We start from the raw sequence: 20,942 nt of genomic DNA, 5'->3' as shown, positions 1-20,942 counted from the left end.
TATTTTCTAAAATAAAAAGAAATAATAATGAATTAAAAATTATATATATCTGTGACATACATTTTGTATTATATGCACATTATTCATTCTACAAGAAATAAAGTTTTTTATTGAATACAATAATTTTTTTAATAAAATACATGTAACACTTAGTATAGAGTATGTACATGAGGTGCACCCAGCAAACGAGAATGGATTGAAATGAATTGAAATGGATTCAGATTTTCAAAAAATATCGATTCACGAATGTTAAAATGAATGCTTTTCAATCCTGAATGCATTTTTATTCATTTATAAGAATTGCATGGAGCATATCTCTATGCTTTTCAATCTAAAAATAATATTAGTTTTTTCTGTGCACAACACACACATTGTAAATACTGTTCAATTCAAAATTTTGAATAGGAAATGCAGTTTTTCAATCCAATTGCATCCAATTGATTCCAATTAAATCCAAAAAAAGGTATACGCTATTTAAAATTCGGATAGAAAAAAATTTCAATCCATTTTAATCCATTCCCGTTTGCTGGATATTCCGTTTTATGCTTAAAATAAGCATCCATTTGTCCTTGTTTTATAATGGATTAAAATTAAAATTTTTATGTGTATTTTAAGTCCAATTAAATTCAATTGAATAAGAACACTTTTTTTTATTTAATTGGATTTAACTGGATTCAATTGAATTAAAAAACTGCTTTTCAGAATTTTGAATTAAACAGTATTCACAATGCACAGAAAAAGCTAATATTTTTAGAATTTAGATTAAAAGTAGAAATGTATTTCATGCAATTATTCATATAAATGAATAAAAACGGATTGAGCACTGAAGAGTATTCATTTTAATTCGCCAATACATATTTCTGAAAATCTTCTGAATTTATTTTAATCCATTTCAATCCGTTCTTATTTATTGGCCACAATTGTTTCTTACATATTTCATGTAAAGAAAGGAAAGCATCATTACAAAATACTTTATTAAATGTATCAATATAAAAAAAAGATAAATTTAATTACAATATTGTTAAAAAATAATAAAGGTCTATCTCATAAAAATAAGGTCGGAGATTGCAAGAGGACAGTTATAACGGAGGGTAGTTGTAACAATGCATATTTCTCTTAAATGATAAGAGATAAAATAATTATAAGAACAGAAATAATCGGTATCGAGCATTTGCCTCATGACATTAATCGCGTATGCACCACATGTATAAAGAAGTATATAGGGCTCAGATAAGCCATGTAAGTGTAAATTTACGATGTTATACTTTTTTGCTTTAAACTTTCAAATAAAATGCTTTTTATCATATTTTCATTTTATTATAATTCTAAAATACATTTCCTCAAGCTATGTGCATGACTTTTTTGATATTTTTAAGTGGTTTCAAATATATTTATATAAATTTTGACAACATTGATTTGGAGTTAAAAGTGCCGCATTGCTAGGGTACATTGTATCATTAACACCATTACAATTAACGATAAATGTTAATAAGAGCCCGGTCATCTCAAAATTTTGATAAAAATACACTAAATCGATGCGTTTTCGTGTAAAAATAAAGATTTGATAAGAAAAAAATATCGTTCTACTTTTCCTGAACCGAAATATTTTAAGTTGACGACTATTCAGATTAGGAAATCTGTAGCTACGAAATATTGCGATGCAAGGTATATTTACACGTGCTGAGGTATATTTACATATCTTTATGTTACGTGGCCACGTGCGATGCGTTGTAAGTATTTCTTATTAATAAATGTACAGGTTTGGTTTAGAGTGAATAAGCAATGAATGCGTATTTGTAAAGCAGTGAATAATATATTCAGGGTGTTTCATTTTAAGTGATATGGTCGATTATCTCATCCATATTTCCATCATGTATCCCCCTTCAAGCTATGCAACTTTCGTTCGAAAAATTTTCAATAAAATCATCGAAACCAAAAATTCACTGCTTTTTAATAGCAAACTGTTTTAAAAATAAAAGTAATGTAAGAAGATAATTTCTATTTTAAAACAGATAATTTGTTTTTAAAGCAGTGAATTCGTTCTGTTTTAGAACAGATATAATTTATTTTTAAAACATTACAATTTTTCTTAGATCTGTTTCGTTTTGCCCCAAATCGGAGCAAAAGATGTACTAATTTGGATTTTTATATTTTATATTTACTCACAAATAGCCTAAAATTACACCTTTTACAAATAGTATCATAAATCTAAATAGTTGTTGTGTCATGTGCATTAAAAGAAATACGAACATATATCATAAATAAAGCAATATATCAATATTTCTAAAAATCGTTACAACTATCCCCCGTCTAGTATTTTTCTATACTTTATCAAAATTAATTTATTATTCCGGACATAAATTGCGCAGTAATCGCTCATAATAATAATGATGAAATTCTGTGGATATCTTGATGCATTCACAAATGAACAAATATGCGTTATACATCATTGCGATTTTGTTCTTAAAAAAACTTTGACGTTTGCAATACGAACATTTATCACAAGTGCTGTAACATATCAAATATACACATCACACATTTTATTTTCTATATAACAGATATCTATAACATTTTATATTTTTCTATACATCTTTATACTAAGTTTATGTACATTTTTCATTACTCTCTCTCTCTCTCTCTCCCTCTCCCTCTTCCTCCTCCATCCCTCTCCCCCTCTCTGTATGTGTGTATATACGACATACATACATACATACATACATACATACATACATACATACATATATATATATGTGTGTGTGTGTGTGTGTGTGTGTGTGTGTGTGTATGTGTGTGTGTATGTATGTGTATTTGTGTATAATGTATATTCTACTCGCATATACAATATATTTTATAATTAAAATGTGTATCTTTTTTTTCAAATAATCAACAACGTTAAGTAAATTACATGTAAAATACTAAAATATTATTAAAAAAGTAAGACAATAATAAAATATATCCGTGATCTACATACACACATATGCAATAAAGATTTTGGTAATTAAAAATTAAGTTCATTTCATAAAAGAAAAAAAACATCGTTATTTACCAGTCTATTAGAGATACTGTACAAGGCACGTATCCATGGATGAGTGCATAAATCCATTCGGAGATTTCATTATATTTTCTTTCTGTCAGATAAGATTGGTTTTCAACGTAAATATACTTAAGCAAGAAGTCATGCATAAGTTTATAGCGCTTCTCGCCAATTACATTTTTTATAGAGGATAAAGTCTTCAACAGGATACGGTGAATTTCTTCTTGGTTATCAGGCATAAAATTTTCTACTGTGTTGGAGAAGTCTATGATCGAATGTAATAACATAATAAATGTATTTTTGGAAAACGATTCTATGTTCATCAAGGCAATTTGCAACGCCTCGGCACTGATTTGCATTATGTTCTCATAAGCTATCATCTCGTTGGCCCAACCATAATAGCGAAAGAAGATGAATGTTAAAGTAACTCCATATATCTCGTTCTCAATCTTAAAGCAATACAATATCATATGACGAATAAAAGATTCTCGATCGAGCTTAAAAGATTGCACATAATTGCGCAATTTAAAATAGCATCGTCGATCCGTGCGCAAATGTTGATGCATAACAAAGCAACGTTTCTCGTATTCCTGGATTATTTCAATTGTATTCGTCGTAATTGGAAACAGATATTTCATCTCAAGTGGCTCTATGCTATTTGAGTGCATATAATACTGTACAATTGGCGTTGTAATGAATATGTCCAAAGCCTTTAATATGCTATTTATAATGTCTTCTCGTTCATACGCCATGATTTTTGAAAAAGTTTTGTTGCCTCTCCTTAGCAATGACGTCGTCTTCAACAATGCCAGTATTAAATATATAAAACTAGTTCTGTACGTGAAAAGTTTTCTCTGCACGATACTGTACATATGTAATAATATAATTATTACGGTATTAGTCTTCTCTAAACAATTACGAACTAGATAGATAACATAAAGTTCGTTAATTATTTCGTCTGCCGTCATCATCTATGAAAAAATTTAGAAAAAATTAATATGGAATTTTAACAAGGTGAAAATTAATAAAAAAAGATTACTATTATTATAACGTATGTTTAAATTAACATTAATTATAAGTATATTCGAATAAAACTTTATCTTGAATTGACAAGAAAAATACTATGAAATTTATTTTTGACTAACAAATACGAATTTTTATTCAATAGATTTCGATTATTTAAAAATTTAAATAGCTGAACTTTAAAAAAAATTATTTACATAAATATTTCGTGATTTGAGGAGAGAAATATATGTGTATTAATATAATACAGGGTTGGCCATATTCGACGGAAAGATGTTTTTTTTTCAATCATGGGAAAGAGATGTTAGATCGAGTAACGACGTTTCCCATGATTGAAAAAAAATCATCATCTTTCCGTCGAATATGGCCAACCCTGTATATAATATAGGTATTAATCTTTTTTAATTTTTGAAATTGGAAAATGTTTTCCTGGCCAAGTTCTTGAAATATCGTTTTCTTAAAAATAACTTGAATTTGTTTTAAATAACCCTATTCTGGTGTATTAATAAAAAATATAGAATTTATACATTATATCATGAATAATAAGCGTAAGATCGAATTTAGCTTTATAATAATTATTTCATTTATAGCATTGTATCACCTGATGGCTTAATACATTATCCATAAAATCTATAAAACGGGAGCATAATATTATGCGCTGTACGAAAATTATATCCTTCAGTATGTACATCAATATGTTGCATTGATTGCTGTTTAAAGTGTAATACGATCGCACTAAAGACATATTTTCTTCGAACATAAAATCATTGGAGAATTCAACGCCTATTTCATACATCACAAATTTACTTAAAACTTCCTTGGAATTTAACAGAATAAAGATTAAGAGGATACGCAATTCTTGGGTTCTAACCAAATCAGTCATTTCGCAAGGATCCATAAATGAAGATTTCTCTATGAATTCTGTGAAGCATCTTTCATTGTACAGATACTCTAAAGGATTGTCGTCAAAATGCTGCTCCACATAATTTTGTACAACATAATGCAAGTCATTTACTGTTAGCTGAATCAATATTCTTAATACTGACACATACACCCGATACTTTTCTGCATTAGTATGCAGATATGCGAATATATAATGAAGATATTCGAGTATAACGGAAACATCGTAAATTCTCAACAATTCTATCTTTTCGTTGATAAAATCCAATATAGACAAATCCCATTCTTTATAGCGTTTAATCAACTCCCTCATACCATGCGATCTACCATCTGTGATTTTACGACAGAGTTCTTGAAGAGTTAAAACAGATTCTTCGGATTTTCTTGAACCTACAAGTTGTTTCAGATAGAGGAGTAATTTCTCGTTTGTCATGAAAAATTTATTCTGCTTCACAAACTCTATAAAGTAATGGCATTCCATGGCGATGCCTTGTTGTAGTGATATTATAGTGATTTCATCATCTACGGTGTTTTCCCAAACTATATATTCGGAAGGTTCAATGTGCTTAATCTGATTTACAAGCAAATTAGTCAATTTTTGGTCTAATCTTGTTATAATGGATTTTACTTCGTCGACAGGAAGTATGTGATAATAATTCATTTTGTGTTCATTAAAGTTGCCGTACGTAAGTGTGAATGATGCTGCTAGATTATTTTTCCAATAATTTTCAATTTTGCTATGCATGCACTTCCTAATATAGTGAAGCATGTTTTTCACTAATATACCATGTTGCAAATACTTTTCATTGCTGCATGATGTATGAGAAGTATCAAACATAGGATTGACAAGGAAGTCTAACAATTTTTCAAAATATGTTATTAATTGATGAACGCATTCCATCACATTTTGTTCTGATAGTGTACCTAAGTGCAGCCATAAACATTTATAGTACACCTTGCAGATCAGAAGAAAAACAAGGCGTCTGGCTCGTGGAAATTGTAATTCGTTTATGTGTTTAAACGTTGTTTCTAAAATTTGCACACACAGATCCAATGGTATGTGCACAAGCGATTCAACTAATAAGTCTTCGCACTTCAAGTGCCATATTATCTGTATATGGATTACATAAATAAAATATATTAATAATAAAATATATTAACAATATATAAAATTAAACAAAATATGTTAACAATTATATTATAATTTCATAAATAATAACATAAAATATGCAGTAACGATGTACATGTTACAGATAAATATACATATACATATAAATGTAAACAACAATACCTATTTAACCTTGAAAGCAAGTGTGGAAGAATCCTCAAAAGTCAACTTTAAAATTTTTAATGGAAACTCTATTTTTCAATATTCTTATAACTGACATCAAGGTTTTTCAAAATATGATTATAAAAGTTTTGAAAAAATCTTGATGTCAACTAAGAATGTTGAATAAAAAGTGGGCATTTCCATTAAAAATTTTAAAGTTAATTGTGAGAGTTCTTCCACATCGTATTCCAGATAAAATGGGTGTCATCGTTTGATGCATTTGTTGAAATCCTACAACTTTTGTGAAACATTTTTCCAATAAACCAATAATTTTTGAAGTAATTAGCTGTTTCAGAACTTTTAACACGCATACGTACGCGCGCACGCATGCACGCACGCATACATATAAAATAATATACGTATATAAATGTATTATTTTTTATATATGCACTTATATGTGCATAGAAATATAAAATAAATCTAAAACTGTTTTTGGCTTTATTATTCAATACAATTTTTTCCTTATCGTTATAAAGGTACTAAATAAATAAGTATTTAAATTAACACTCAACAAAACATACATTATATATTCCATTATATTCAATAATGAAATAAACAGATCTTTTTCGTAATGATATCAATGTTTTATATGCTATGTTAAAATTGTGGTAATAGAAAACTACAGATGATATAATATTTAATATATTTCTCACATTTTTGTGTCATATAATATTAACACCAATATTAAAACCCAATCAACTACATTCCATACACGCATTGATTTAAATAAAAAATCAAATATAGTATTAAAAAGTATATGTTCAATATATGATATATAGTTAATATATATTCATGATTGCACTATACAGATCTATAATACAATTAGAAAATTAAAATTATTTATAAATCATTATTAATCCTTATTAATAGATGATATGTTTTATTACTAATATATTATTAAGCCTTATTAATATAAAATATGTATTGTTACTAATACAATATGTGAATTACCTGTATGAAGAGATAAACTGAAAGAGTGGGACATGTACCGACCACGTAGTCGAGTCTTACATCCTTTCTAAGAAGCTGCTGTGAGGGAAAATTCGTATTCAATAACAAATAGTTGTAAAATTTGGCCAATATTGGAATATTTTTCCTTATTTCAAGATTACAACTGTCTTCAGTAAATATTTTAATATTATATAACTTGAATCTCAAATTGCTTTCTAAAATTTTGACTTGTTTTATAATAGATGTTATTATTTTGTCAATGAAATACGAAGTCTCCTTCGTACGAGATGAGAGAAGTGTCAATTGTCCATGTAGGTTCTCTTGTTGTAATATTAATGTGATGCAATCAATAAATTGATACAAAATTGAATCCATCTTGAGTAAAAATATCTTAAAAAATAGACGTTTTAGTAGCAAGTCTTAAATATAATAAAATATATAAACAATATTATATATAAAATATGTAAATATAATATAATAATGCATCTCCGCAAAAAAAATGATGCGAGTCGAAATTTTTTAAATACGTATGATGTGCGGATCTAAATATATCGATCTTTTGGAAAAGAGAAAGAAGCTGGATGATAATACTTTTCAATTTCGGCTATACCAAAACAGAATGGTACTTTTGTCTTAATTTTGTGTGTGTGTGTGTGTGTGTGTGTGTGTGTGTGTGTGTGTGTGTGTGTGTGTGTGTGTGTGTGTGTGTGTGTGTGTGTAAAAGAATCTGGTGTGTTTCAGCATATTTTTTCTTCTAATAATTATTTTGTTTTAATTAACAATTTTATTCTTTCAAAATAATTTTTAAAAGAATAAAGTTAATTAGAATAATTATTAGAAGAAAAAAATATGAAACCACACACCACTGATTTTTTTCTCTCTATAGAAATTCATATAATAAATATAGATAATATAATAGCATTAAATAATAAATAAATATGATTTTATGGCATAAAAATCCTACATAATGCACGCATAAAGAGTGAAGAAAGGTGGTTTTTTTTTGCCCGTTTTTGGGCTCTCAATTTTTGGACTGAACGTATGCCAAATCACCTGAAAATCATACCTGAATAAGTGTGATGTCGAATTGATCTTAGCTTTATCGGCTGGATCGTGGCGCATCGTATATAGTTCAATTGCATGCACCACCTACATTGGCCGGTTTCTAGTAATTTTTAACTGCTTTATTAATGAAATTATATGAATCTTAAATTAGCCAATTAGCGATGTGGTCAAGTGATATATACCTGGTTAGATCAACTTTTTTAAAATACTGGATCTTACAGATCTATAATAATTCAATAACGGATTTTGATTCCACCCTCCCCCTTCCACCCCTCAACTCTGACAACATAATAATTATCATCCTAACTTGAAATTTCTTTGTGATTAATGTTTCATTACAAGGTAAAATTTGGCACACAATTCACAAAATTGAGGGCTAAAAAACGGATAATTTCTTCACTCTCTTTTAATGACTTACCAGAATTTTGTCTTTAAGAATCCTTTCTTATTTAAAGTTTGTCTCTTTTAAATTAACGGTGAAGGTAATATAAACTTATATTCATCGTATTTTTCGAAATTTCTCGGAATTTGCATCTACATCTCCTTATCGTTGAGTATTAAGCTGTTGGTATTAAGCTGATAATTGGTAAATTGCTTACGTCATACAATCTAGTTAAAATACAGAAGTCCAATCTCCGGTGTCATCATCATTATTTGGATTATTCGGAATAACGTTATTATTTGAACGAGAGACTATGGTATGCGCTTGGTATATGGACAGCAGCGATGCTGATCAAAAATTGGAACACCACAGGCAACCGCCAGAATATGTTTCGCTGGATAACCTGTTCGCCACAACGGGCGTGGAATATTTTGAGGTTAGAAATATGCCCGATTTTTGAGATTGTTGCCGTCTCATGCCCGATTGAACCATGTATTTTGAAAATACATTGACAAGATGATACGTAATTATTGCCAATCTCGATATCCAATCACGATCAGCTAAATATAAGATATTGGAGCTAAATGTTGATATGAATTTAATGTGTATATACATATTTATAATAACATATTTCTATATTATTAAAACGTCGCTTACATTCTTATACATATTATATTATATAATGTAATGTATGACATGTAACATATTATATAACATATTGTATGTCCATATTTCTCTTTGTTTTTTTTTAAAGATATATACTTGATACATGTACTCTCTATACTCGTTATTAGCTTTTAGCTTTAAATTGAATCCAAAAAGTACAAGTAAAAATAAATATAAGATAGATCTGATTATTTATGTAATTTTCTTCAGTTATAAATCTTATAAACCTTCATTATTTTTCATATTATTATTTAGTATTTAATGTCATTTTAACATTCGTACATTATAATACATACTATTTTAATAAAAATGAAGATATAAATTTTTGTAAAAAAATGACATGTTTATAGTGAATAGAATTTTACGAGTAACATAAATTTACTCATACTATATTGTATTTATATTTGTTATTATATACAATCTATTTTACAGATAAATCATCTAAATTACGAGGTAGATACTATTCTGAAAGAACTACGCCAGAAACGTGGTTACACATATGAAGATGAATCAACATGTTCCAAAAAATGCTTAGAAAATTACGAAGAGAAGGTACAAAAGATATCATCTCTATTTTTAAAGTCATAATTATTATTGTTCATTACAAAAATATCAAGATTTTTAATTGATACCATACGTTTCTATATATTTAATAGAGCATATTTCTTCAATACCTTTAATTATATACCTCCATCCAAATTTGATTTTTAGTTAAAAATCTTCTTCACCGAACATCTTCATTCTGACGAGGAGATACGACTGATTCTGGATGGTTCAGGCTATTTCGACGTGCGGGATAAGGATGATCAATGGATCCGGATTAAAGTAATGGCCGGCGATCTAATAATCATACCCAGTGGAATTTATCATCGTTTCACTCTGGACACTAACGTAAGAATATTTACAAATGCTTACAAATTCTTTTCACATCTGATCTTGACTTATTTTATTTCTCTTTTTCTGTCAATCTTCGTTTAAATATTTAAAGAAATATCTTTTTTCTGTTTAGATATTAAACAAATCTCTAATATATTTAGAATAAATTTAAAATAAATTTCTAATTTTTATATAATAAATGGATCTCTAATTTCTAAGAAAACTTTTAGAATTATATAAGAGCAAAGAGATATTTCGTGGGAGAGCCAGTTTGGTTGCCATATAATAGACCAGCCGAGAACATGGAATGCCGCAAGCAGTACCTCAATAATTTGCAAAAAGGTTTCCAAGTATCTTTACCTTGATAATCCCATAGAATATGTTACACGTGAGTTTCTATGAGAAAGTATATTTTTTATATCTATCTAGCCGTGGGATCATGGGATCTATAATTAAATGCCAATTTCGAATTAATCTACAGCTCTGATAAGATCTTTTCGGTCTTCTGAGAGGTGGCGATTAGATAAAAATCTAATATTTCTGATTGGATTAAAATTTTTCGAAAGCAGATAACATTAAATATATGTATATACATAAGTAATGTTATACAATCATGATAATCTAATGAATAAATGTAAAACAGCAGCTGTACGCACAATTGCTTGTTTAATATGTTAATATTGTAGATGTATTTATCTTTAAATAAAACATTTGTTTTAATTTTTCCATATTATATTTTAATTTCTATAGTCTTTTTCTCTCTTCTATTCTTTTTGTTTTCAAACCATTTTTTCATTTTTAAAATCTTTAAAATAATCAATAAAAAGCTTTATTAATTTTATTGCCGCATAGTTGTTACAGATCTAGTTGTTACAGACTTATCTACTATATAAATACTGTTTTAAGTATTTTTTTACAGCTTTAAATTTTAAAGTAATCAAGACTATAATATTTATATGTAGTTATTTATTCAAAATTATGTAGTCCTTTTTTCGATATGTCATCAATAAGATTTTATAACAGAACAGAATTAACATGACAAAAACTTTTACCAATACCTAATTGTTTAATTGATTTGTTCAATTATAAAATCGCAATCAAATCGTAAAAAGATGTTCCGAAAGTGTCACAAAATATCACGGTTAGTTTCTTATATAATAAATTAGAATTCGTTTCATATTTAATACTCTGTACACACATATTTAAGATTTAAGCAAACGCGGTTTGTTGCTCAAAAGTTTGTTGAATAATTCGATGGCATCATAAAAAAGTATCTTTTAGAAGAATTATTTGTACATTTTTTTTCTAAAAGTTTTTTCATTTATCAATTACAATAAGAATTAAATATAAAAAACTACATTAACAATTTTATAAATTAAAATTATATTTTTTCAAAACACATACTACTTATAAAATAGCATTTTGGAAATTACAACTGAAAATTATTGTAATTGATGTGCAAAAATATATAAAAATGCATTTACATTAACTTTCTTATTGATGCCGTCAATTTACAATATATTCTATAAACACTGTACAAATATTTTTTCGTCTCGAGAATATTTGTCAAAAATTTTTGTCTTAAAGTTTATCATTATTATAAAATTATTTCAAAGTCGCGGAATTACCAAATATATCTTTTTTCTCCCTCGAGGAGTACATTTTTTGTTCGTTTTATATTATTTGTATATTCAAACTTTTTACCTTAAAACTTTGCACCAAACATCACACCTAACGTGCTCTTCTTTTTAGAATCTTCCTCCATGACTCCGAACTTCTTGTACTCACCTACTTTTTTCTCAAAGAAATTTGTCTTACCCATCATAGAGATGAAATCCATGAAAGAGAACGGATTCTCCGAATTGTAAACCTAAAATTATCACGATATTCTATACCTCTTAATAAATAAAATTAAAATAACATCTAAAATTTTATTACGAAATTATCAGTATCTATCATTATAGAAAATAAAAACATTAGAAAATATTAAAATAAAGAATACATTCATAAGCTTTTTTATACATTACCTTTTCAAATCCTAATGCAACGAATAATCTGTCCGCAACAAATTCGATGTAGTTACACATGAATGTGCGATTCATTCCTATTAGTTCAACCGGCAACGCTTGCGTCAAAAATTCCCTTTTCAATTTCTACGGCGTCCATTACAATTGATTTCACACGCTCAAACGATGGCTTTTGTACGATGTGTTTAAACATTAAACAGGCGAAATCGCAGTGTAATCCCTATAAATAAACAATAAATATAAAATTTATTAAATAAAAATTGAATAACCTATTATAAAAAAAACTAATTTACTAACTTCGTCTCGCGAGATAAGTTCGTTGCTGAAGGTGAGACCTGGCATGACTCCTCGTTTCTTTAGCCAAAAAATGGCTGCGAAACTGCCACTGAAGAAGATACCTCAACCGCCGCAAATGCGACTACACGTTCGGGAAACGTAGCACTCTCGTGATTGATCCAATTTAATGCCCAATTAGCCTTCTTCCTCACACAAGGAAGTGTCTCAATCGCATTAAATAAGAAATCTCTGGAAATAAAATTCATCATGTGTTTTAGTAATATACTTAAAACATAAATATAAATTCAAACATAAGTATAAACATAAGTATAAATATAAAAATAATGCGTAAGCTGAAGTAAATGAATTATTCTATTTTATGAAAGTAGAATGCAAATTATACACAACTTGAAAGTATCGTATAAAGTAATCGAAAAGTATCAGACTGGCTAAATATCTCAAAAACAAAACATTTGAGAAAAGTTTCATATAAAAATTGTAAGATTTCATCAAATGCACCAAACGGCGATATTCATTTGAGGTATGAGCTTTAAGTCAACTGTAAAATTTTTAACTTGGTAACTTCTATTCAATATTCTTAATTGACATTGAGATCTTCTCAAAAAACACTACAATAAAATTTCTTTTAGTTAAGTACTTTTTGAGATATGGATTGATAAAGTTCAAGTATCGCCGATTATTAGATTTTGTTTTATACTTGTGTTCAAGGTTATATGGGTTCAACATTGGATTTATTTGATGAAACTTTACAACTTTTGTATTAAAATGTTTTTTTTTTCAAATGTTTTATTTCCGAGATATTTAGATTGTCCGACTTACTACTTTTTGCTCATCTCGTATATGTAAAAGTTGCTAGTAATACTAAATTCCATTCAATGGCTCTATGATAGAAATCGATATGGATCTCCTCTGGAGATGAGGTTTCGAAACAATGATTTTTCCAGAATCAGGTTTGTTAACTCTTAATGTCTAACTCCAAAAGCTAGGGAATCAATGCATATATTTACTGAGATATTATATACTATTTGAGTGCATATAATACTGTACAATTGGCGTTGTAATGAATATGTCCAAAGCCTTTAATATGCTATTTATAATGTCTTCTCGTTCATACGCCATGATTTTTGAAAAAGTTTTGTTGCCTCTCCTTAGCAATGACGTCGTCTTCAACAATGCCAGTATTAAATATATAAAACTAGTTCTGTACGTGAAAAGTTTTCTCTGCACGATACTGTACATATGTAATAATATAATTATTACGGTATTAGTCTTCTCTAAACAATTACGAACTAGATAGATAACATAAAGTTCGTTAATTATTTCGTCTGCCGTCATCATCTATGAAAAAATTTAGAAAAAATTAATATGGAATTTTAACAAGGTGAAAATTAATAAAAAAAGATTACTATTATTATAACGTATGTTTAAATTAACATTAATTATAAGTATATTCGAATAAAACTTTATCTTGAATTGACAAGAAAAATACTATGAAATTTATTTTTGACTAACAAATACGAATTTTTATTCAATAGATTTCGATTATTTAAAAATTTAAATAGCTGAACTTTAAAAAAAATTATTTCGTGATTTGAGGAGAGAAATATATGTGTATTAATATAATACAGGGTTGGCCATATTCGACGGAAAGATGTTTTTTTTTCAATCATGGGAAAGAGATGTTAGATCGAGTAACGACGTTTCCCATGATTGAAAAAAAATCATCATCTTTCCGTCGAATATGGCCAACCCTGTATATAATATAGGTATTAATCTTTTTAATTTTTGAAATTGGAAAATGTTTTCCTGGCCAAGTTCTTGAAATATCGTTTTCTTAAAAATAACTTGAATTTGTTTTAAATAACCCTATTCTGGTGTATTAATAAAAAATATAGAATTTATACATTATATCATGAATAATAAGCGTAAGATCGAATTTAGCTTTATAATAATTATTTCATTTATAGCATTGTATCACCTGATGGCTTAATACATTATCCATAAAATCTATAAAACGGGAGCATAATATTATGCGCTGTACGAAAATTATATCCTTCAGTATGTACATCAATATGTTGCATTGATATTGCTGTTTAAAGTGTAATACGATCGCACTAAAGACATATTTTCTTCGAACATAAAATCATTGGAGAATTCAACGCCTATTTCATACATCACAAATTTACTTAAAACTTCCTTGGAATTTAACAGAATAAAGATTAAGAGGATACGCAATTCTTGGGTTCTAACCAAATCAGTCATTTCGCAAGGATCCATAAATGAAGATTTCTCTATGAATTCTGTGAAGCATCTTTCATTGTACAGATACTCTAAAGGATTGTCGTCAAAATGCTGCTCCACATAATTTTGTACAACATAATGCAAGTCATTTACTGTTAGCTGAATCAATATTCTTAATACTGACACATACACCCGATACTTTTCTGCATTAGTATGCAGATATGCGAATATATAATGAAGATATTCGAGTATAACGGAAACATCGTAAATTCTCAACAATTCTATCTTTTCGTTGATAAAATCCAATATAGACAAATCCCATTCTTTATAGCGTTTAATCAACTCTCCCTCATACCATGCGATCTACCATCTGTGATTTTACGACAGAGTTCTTGAAGAGTTAAAACAGATTCTTCGGATTTTCTTGAACCTACAAGTTGTTTCAGATAGAGGAGTAATTTCTCGTTTGTCATGAAAAATTTATTCTGCTTCACAAACTCTATAAAGTAATGGCATTCCATGGCGATGCCTTGTTGTAGTGATATTATAGTGATTTCATCATCTACGGTGTTTTCCCAAACTATATATTCGGAAGGTTCAATGTGCTTAATCTGATTTACAAGCAAATTAGTCAATTTTTGGTCTAATCTTGTTATAATGGATTTTACTTCGTCGACAGGAAGTATGTGATAATAATTCATTTTGTGTTCATTAAAGTTGCCGTACGTAAGTGTGAATGATGCTGCTAGATTATTTTTCCAATAATTTTCAATTTTGCTATGCATGCACTTCCTAATATAGTGAAGCATGTTTTTCACTAATATACCATGTTGCAAATACTTTCTTTTCATTGCTGCATGATGTATGAGAAGTATCAAACATAGGATTGACAAGGAAGTCTAACAATTTTTCAAAATATGTTATTAATTGATGAACGCATTCCATCACATTTTGTTCTGATAGTGTACCTAAGTGCAGCCATAAACATTTATAGTACACCTTGCAGATCAGAAGAAAAACAAGGCGTCTGGCTCGTGGAAATTGTAATTCGTTTATGTGTTTAAACGTTGTTTCTAAAATTTGCACACACAGATCCAATGGTATGTGCACAAGCGATTCAACTAATAAGTCTTCGCACTTCAAGTGCCATATTATCTGTATATGGATTACATAAATAAAATATATTAATAATAAAATATATTAACAATATATAAAATTAAACAAAATATGTTAACAATTATATTATAATTTCATAATAATAACATAAAATATGCAGTAACGATGTACATGTTACAGATAAATATACATATACATATAAATGTAATGTAAACAACAATATCTATTTAACCTTGAAAGCAAGTGTGGAAGAATCCTCAAAAGTCAACTTTAAAATTTTTAATGGAAACTCTATTTTTCAATATTCTTATAACTGACATCAAGGTTTTTCAAAATATGATTATAAAAGTTTTGAAAAAATCTTGATGTCAACTAAGAATGTTGAATAAAAAGTGGGCATTTCCATTAAAAATTTTAAAGTTAATTGTGAGAGTTCTTCCACATCGTATTCCAGATAAAATGGGTGTCATCGTTTGATGCATTTGTTGAAATCCTACAACTTTTGTGAAACATTTTTCCAATAAACCAATAATTTTTGAAGTAATTAGCTGTTTCAGAACTTTTAACACGCATACGTACGCGCGCACGCATGCACGCACGCATACATATAAAATAATATACGTATATAAATGTATTATTTTTTATATATGCACTTATATGTGCATAGAAATATAAAATAAATCTAAAACTGTTTTGGCTTTATTATTCTTATTCAATACAATTTTTCCTTATCGTTATAAAGGTACTAAATAAATAAGTATTTAAATTAACACTCAACAAAACATACATTATATATTCCATTATATTCAATAATGAAATAAACAGATCTTTTTCGTAATGATATCAATGTTTTATATGCTATGTTAAAATTGTGGTAATAGAAAACTACAGATGATATAATATTTAATATATTTCTCACATTTTTGTGTCATATAATATTAACACCAATATTAAAACCCAATCAACTACATTCCATACACGCATTGATTTAAATAAAAAATCAAATATAGTATTAAAAAGTATATGTTCAATATATGATATATAGTTAATATATATTCATGATTGCACTATACAGATCTATAATACAATTAGAAAATTAAAATTATTTATAAATCATTATTAATCCTTATTAATAGATGATATGTTTTATTACTAATATATTATTAAGCCTTATTAATATAAAATATGTATTGTTACTAATACAATATGTATGAAGAGATAAACTGAAAGAGTGGGACATGTACCGACCACGTAGTCGAGTCTTACATCCTTTCTAAGAAGCTGCTGTGAGGGAAAATTCGTATTCAATAACAAATAGTTGTAAAATTTGGCCAATATTGGAATATTTTCCTTATTTCAAGATTACAACTGTCTTCAGTAAATATTTTAATATTATATAACTTGAATCTCAAATTGCTTTCTAAAATTTTGACTTGTTTTATAATAGATGTTATTATTTTGTCAATGAAATACGAAGTCTCCTTCGTACGAGATGAGAGAAGTGTCAATTGTCCATGTAGGTTCTCTTGTTGTAATATTAATGTGATGCAATCAATAAATTGATACAAAATTGAATCCATCTTGAGTAAAAATATCTTAAAAATAGACGTTTTAGTAGCAAGTCTTAATATAATAAAATATATAAACAATATTATATATAAAATATGTAAATATAATATAATAATGCATCTCCGCAAAAAAAATGATGTAAATACGTATGATGTGCGGATCTAAATATATCGATCTTTTGGAAAAGAGAAAGAAGCTGGATGATAATACTTTTCAATTTCGGCTATACCAAAACAGAATGGTACTTTTGTCTTAATTTTGTGTGTGTGTGTGTGTGTGTGTGTGTGTGTGTGTGTGTGTGTGTGTGTGTGTGTGTGTGTGTGTGTGTGTGTGTGTGTGTGTGTGTAAAAGAATCTGGTGTGTTTCAGCATATTTTTTCTTCTAATAATTATTTTGTTTTAATTAACAATTTTATTCTTTCAAAATAATTTTTAAAAGAATAAAGTTAATTAGAATAATTATTAGAAGAAAAAAATATGAAACCACACACCACTGATTTTTTTCTCTCTATAGAAATTCATATAATAAATATAGATAATATAATAGCATTAAATAATAATAAATATGATTTTATGGCATAAAAATCCTACATAATGCACGCATAAAGAGTGAAGAAAGGTGGTTTTTTTTTTTTTTGCCCGTTTTTGGGCTCTCAATTTTTGGACTGAACGTATGCCAAATCACCTGAAAATCATACCTGAATAAGTGTGATGTCGAATTGATCTTAGCTTTATCGGCTGGATCGTGGCGCATCGTATATAGTTCAATTGTATGCACCACCTACATTGGCCGGTTTCTAGTAATTTTAACTGCTTTATTAATGAAATTATATGAATCTAAATTAGCCAATTAGCGATGTGGTCAAGTGATATATACCTGGTTAGATCAACTTTTTTAAAATACTGGGATCTTACAGATCTATAATAATTCAATAACGGATTTTGATTCCACCCTCCCCCTTCCACCCCTCAACTCTGACAACATAATAATTATCATCCTAACTTGACAATTTATTTGTGATAATGTTTACTTACAAGGTAAAATTTGGCTCAACAATTCCAAAAATTGAGGGCTAAAAAAACGGATTAATTTCTTGCACTCTACTTTTAATGACTACCACGAATTTTGTAAATTACCGGTGAAGGTCAAATATAAACTTATAATTATGACTTTCGCACTTCTCCGGAATTTGCATCTTAATCTCTTTCGTGCGTATTAAGTGTGGTATTAAGCCTGAACATGGGAAATGCCTTCCGTATCCATTCGTAACACTACGACGTCAATCTCCGGTGTCTCCTCATTATTGGATTATTCGGCTACTCGTAGTATGAACGAGGAGCCTAGGGTATGGCTTGTATGCATGGACCCGCCGCCCCGCGGTGATCAAAACTTGGACACCACCACGGCAACGCACAGAATTGTTTCGATGATAACTGGGCGCCCACAACGGGGTTGGAATATTTTGAGGTTAGAAATATGCCCCGATATTTTTGAGATTGTTGCCGTCTCATGCCCCGATTGAACATGTATTTTGAAATACATTGAACAAGATGATACGTAATTATTGCAATCTCGATATCCACTTCACGATCAGCTAAATATAAATCTTGGAGCTAATGTTATGTGGATATGAATTTAATGTGGACAGTAAATATTATAGCCCTCTTTCTTCTCGATTAAACCGTCGTTCCATTTTATACTATTATCCTCCTATGTAATGTCAGACCTGTAAACATATCCATACAACATATAGTATGTCCATATCGACTTGTTTGTTGTTTAGTCTATACTTGGATACATGTATACTCTGACCTGATTAGTTTTAGCTTTAAATTGATAAACAAAAGCTAAACGTAAAAATCAATATAAGACAGATCTGATTATTCATGTACTTTCTTCAGTTCTAAATCTTATAACACTCTCATTATTTTTTCTCTATATTTAGTATTAATGTATTTACATTCGTACAATTATACTACAGACTATTTTAATCCACAACATGAAGACTAGAAATTTTGAACAAAATGCACATGGTTATAGTGTAATAGAATTTAGAGGAACCATGAAACAGGTACTCATAATATTTCCCCTTTATATTTGTTATTATATACCATCATTTCCCAGATAATCATCTAAATTACGAGGTAGATACTATTCTGAAAGAACTACGCCAGAAACGTGGTTACACATATGAAGATGAATCAACATGTTCCAAAAAATGCTTAGAAAATTACGAAGAGAAGGTACAAAAGATATCATCTCTATTTTTAAAGTCATAATTATTATTGTTCATTACAAAAATATCAAGATTTTTAATTGATACCATACGTTTCTATATATTTAATAGAGCATATTTCTTCAATACCTTTAATTATATACCTCCATCCAAATTTGATTTTTAGTTAAAAATCTTCTTCACCGAACATCTTCATTCTGACGAGGAGATACGACTGATTCTGGATGGTTCAGGCTATTTCGACGTGCGGGATAAGGATGATCAATGGATCCGGATTAAAGTAATGGCCGGCGATCTAATAATCATACCCAGTGGAATTTATCATCGTTTCACTCTGGACACTAACGTAAGAATATTTACAAATGCTTACAAATTCTTTTCACATCACATCTGATCTTGACTTATTTTATTTCTCTTTTTCTGTCAATCTTCGTTTAAATATTTAAAGAAATATCTTTTTTCTGTTTAGATATTAAACAAATCTCTAATATATTTAGAATAAATTTAAAATAAATTTCTAATTTTTATATAATAAATGGATCTCTAATTTCTAAGAAAACTTTTAGAATTATATAAGAGCAAAGAGATATTTCGTGGGAGAGCCAGTTTGGTTGCCATATAATAGACCAGCCGAGAACATGGAATGCCGCAAGCAGTACCTCAATAATTTGCAAAAAGGTTTCCAAGTATCTTTACCTTGATAATCCCATAGAATATGTTACACGTGAGTTTCTATGAGAAAGTATATTTTTTATATCTATCTAGCCGTGGGATCATGGGATCTATAATTAAATGCCAATTTCGAATTAATCTACAGCTCTGATAAGATCTTTTCGGTCTTCTGAGAGGTGGCGATTAGATAAAAATCTAATATTTCTGATTGGTTTTTCGAAAGCAGATAACATTAAATATATGTATATACATAAGTAATGTTATACAATCATGATAATCTAATGAATAAATGTAAAACAGCAGCTGTACGCACAATTGCTTGTTTAATATGTTAATATTGTAGATGTATTTATCTTTAAATAAAACATTTGTTTTAATTTTTCCATATTATATTTTAATTTCTATAGTCTTTTTCTCTCTTCTATTCTTTTTGTTTTCAAACCATTTTTTCATTTTTAAAATCTTTAAAATAATCAATAAAAAGCTTTATTAATTTTATTGCCGCATAGTTGTTACAGATCTAGTTGTTACAGACTTATCTACTATATAAATACTGT

The 20,942-nt window shown here is 28.3% G+C and overlaps 3 protein-coding genes, 2 long non-coding RNA genes and 1 pseudogene across 7 annotated transcripts; 2 read left to right on the top strand and 4 right to left on the bottom strand.

Annotated features, from left to right (window-relative positions):
• Positions 1-79: 79 nt before the first annotated feature.
• On the bottom strand, positions 80-8,907 carry LOC105152521 (uncharacterized). The gene is made up of 6 exons (XM_087405147.1): positions 8,903-8,907; positions 8,722-8,743; positions 7,239-7,316; positions 4,659-6,068; positions 3,047-4,005; positions 80-2,508 (listed from the first exon to the last, which is right to left on the bottom strand). Exons 1-6 carry the CDS (start codon positions 8,905-8,907, stop codon positions 2,346-2,348), a joined length of 2,637 nt encoding a protein of 878 aa, XP_087261273.1. The 3' UTR covers positions 80-2,345.
• LOC147909897 (uncharacterized) lies at positions 7,865-8,714 on the bottom strand. Its single transcript, XR_015544750.1, has 2 exons — positions 8,486-8,714; positions 7,865-8,403 (listed from the first exon to the last, which is right to left on the bottom strand). It is a non-coding gene; the product is annotated as an uncharacterized LOC147909897 (long non-coding RNA).
• Positions 8,811-10,955, top strand: LOC105144924 (acireductone dioxygenase 1). Of its 2 annotated transcripts, XM_011054281.2 has the most exons (5): positions 8,811-9,121; positions 9,784-9,903; positions 10,063-10,242; positions 10,458-10,615; positions 10,709-10,955. In XM_011054281.2, exons 1-4 carry the CDS (start codon positions 8,999-9,001, stop codon positions 10,590-10,592), a joined length of 558 nt encoding a protein of 185 aa, XP_011052583.1. In that variant the 5' UTR covers positions 8,811-8,998; the 3' UTR covers positions 10,593-10,615; positions 10,709-10,955. The 2 variants fall into 2 exon arrangements, with proteins under 2 accessions (XP_011052583.1, XP_011052518.1); XM_011054216.2 differs by having other exon boundaries at positions 8,815-9,121; positions 10,458-10,955.
• Positions 10,956-11,178: 223 nt separating this feature from the next.
• Positions 11,179-12,796, bottom strand: LOC147909896 (ribonucleoside-diphosphate reductase subunit M2-like; annotated as a pseudogene). Its single transcript, XR_015544748.1, has 3 exons — positions 12,552-12,796; positions 12,255-12,474; positions 11,179-12,097 (listed from the first exon to the last, which is right to left on the bottom strand). The product of XR_015544748.1 is annotated as a ribonucleoside-diphosphate reductase subunit M2-like (transcript).
• A 439-nt stretch (positions 12,797-13,235) lies between these two features.
• On the bottom strand, positions 13,236-16,039 carry LOC147909895 (uncharacterized). The gene is made up of 2 exons (XR_015544749.1): positions 14,530-16,039; positions 13,236-13,889 (listed from the first exon to the last, which is right to left on the bottom strand). It is a non-coding gene; the product is annotated as an uncharacterized LOC147909895 (long non-coding RNA).
• Positions 16,040-18,723: 2,684 nt separating this feature from the next.
• LOC147909894 (acireductone dioxygenase-like) lies at positions 18,724-20,770 on the top strand. Its single transcript, XM_087405145.1, has 4 exons — positions 18,724-18,944; positions 19,585-19,720; positions 19,880-20,059; positions 20,280-20,770. The coding sequence occupies exons 1-4, from the start codon at positions 18,724-18,726 to the stop codon at positions 20,412-20,414; spliced, it is 672 nt and encodes a 223-aa protein (XP_087261271.1). The 3' UTR covers positions 20,415-20,770.
• Positions 20,771-20,942: the final 172 nt, after the last annotated feature.

The sequence above is a fragment of the Acromyrmex echinatior genome, chromosome 4 (genome assembly GCF_024713525.1).
Source record: "Acromyrmex echinatior isolate Ae372 chromosome 4, ASM2471352v2, whole genome shotgun sequence".
Classification (NCBI taxonomy): Eukaryota; Metazoa; Arthropoda; class Insecta; order Hymenoptera; family Formicidae; genus Acromyrmex; species Acromyrmex echinatior.
Note: the sequence above shows the minus strand (reverse complement) of the source record. Positions and strands in the feature narration are given on the sequence as shown.

Excerpts from the sequence above, each read along its gene's own strand:
- LOC105144924 (XM_011054281.2), top strand. The coding sequence starts at position 8,999 with ATGGTATGCGCTTGGTATATGGACAGCAGCGATGCTGATCAAAAATTG. Across the intron at positions 9,122-9,783 it reads CGGGCGTGGAATATTTTGAG|ATAAATCATCTAAATTACGA; the intron begins GTTAGAAATATG and ends TCTATTTTACAG. Across the intron at positions 9,904-10,062 it reads TAGAAAATTACGAAGAGAAG|TTAAAAATCTTCTTCACCGA; the intron begins GTACAAAAGATA and ends TTTGATTTTTAG.
- LOC105152521 (XM_087405147.1), bottom strand. Across the intron at positions 7,317-8,721 it reads TTCTTAAAGACAAAATTCTG|CAGCTTCTTAGAAAGGATGT; the intron begins GTAAGTCATTAA and ends TTTCCCTCACAG. Across the intron at positions 4,006-4,658 it reads ATAATGTATTAAGCCATCAG|ATGATGACGGCAGACGAAAT; the intron begins GTGATACAATGC and ends ATTTTTTCATAG.
- LOC147909894 (XM_087405145.1), top strand. The coding sequence starts at position 18,724 with ATGCCTTCCGTATCCATTCGTAACACTACGACGTCAATCTCCGGTGTC. Across the intron at positions 19,721-19,879 it reads TAGAAAATTACGAAGAGAAG|TTAAAAATCTTCTTCACCGA; the intron begins GTACAAAAGATA and ends TTTGATTTTTAG. Across the intron at positions 20,060-20,279 it reads GTTTCACTCTGGACACTAAC|AATTATATAAGAGCAAAGAG; the intron begins GTAAGAATATTT and ends GAAAACTTTTAG.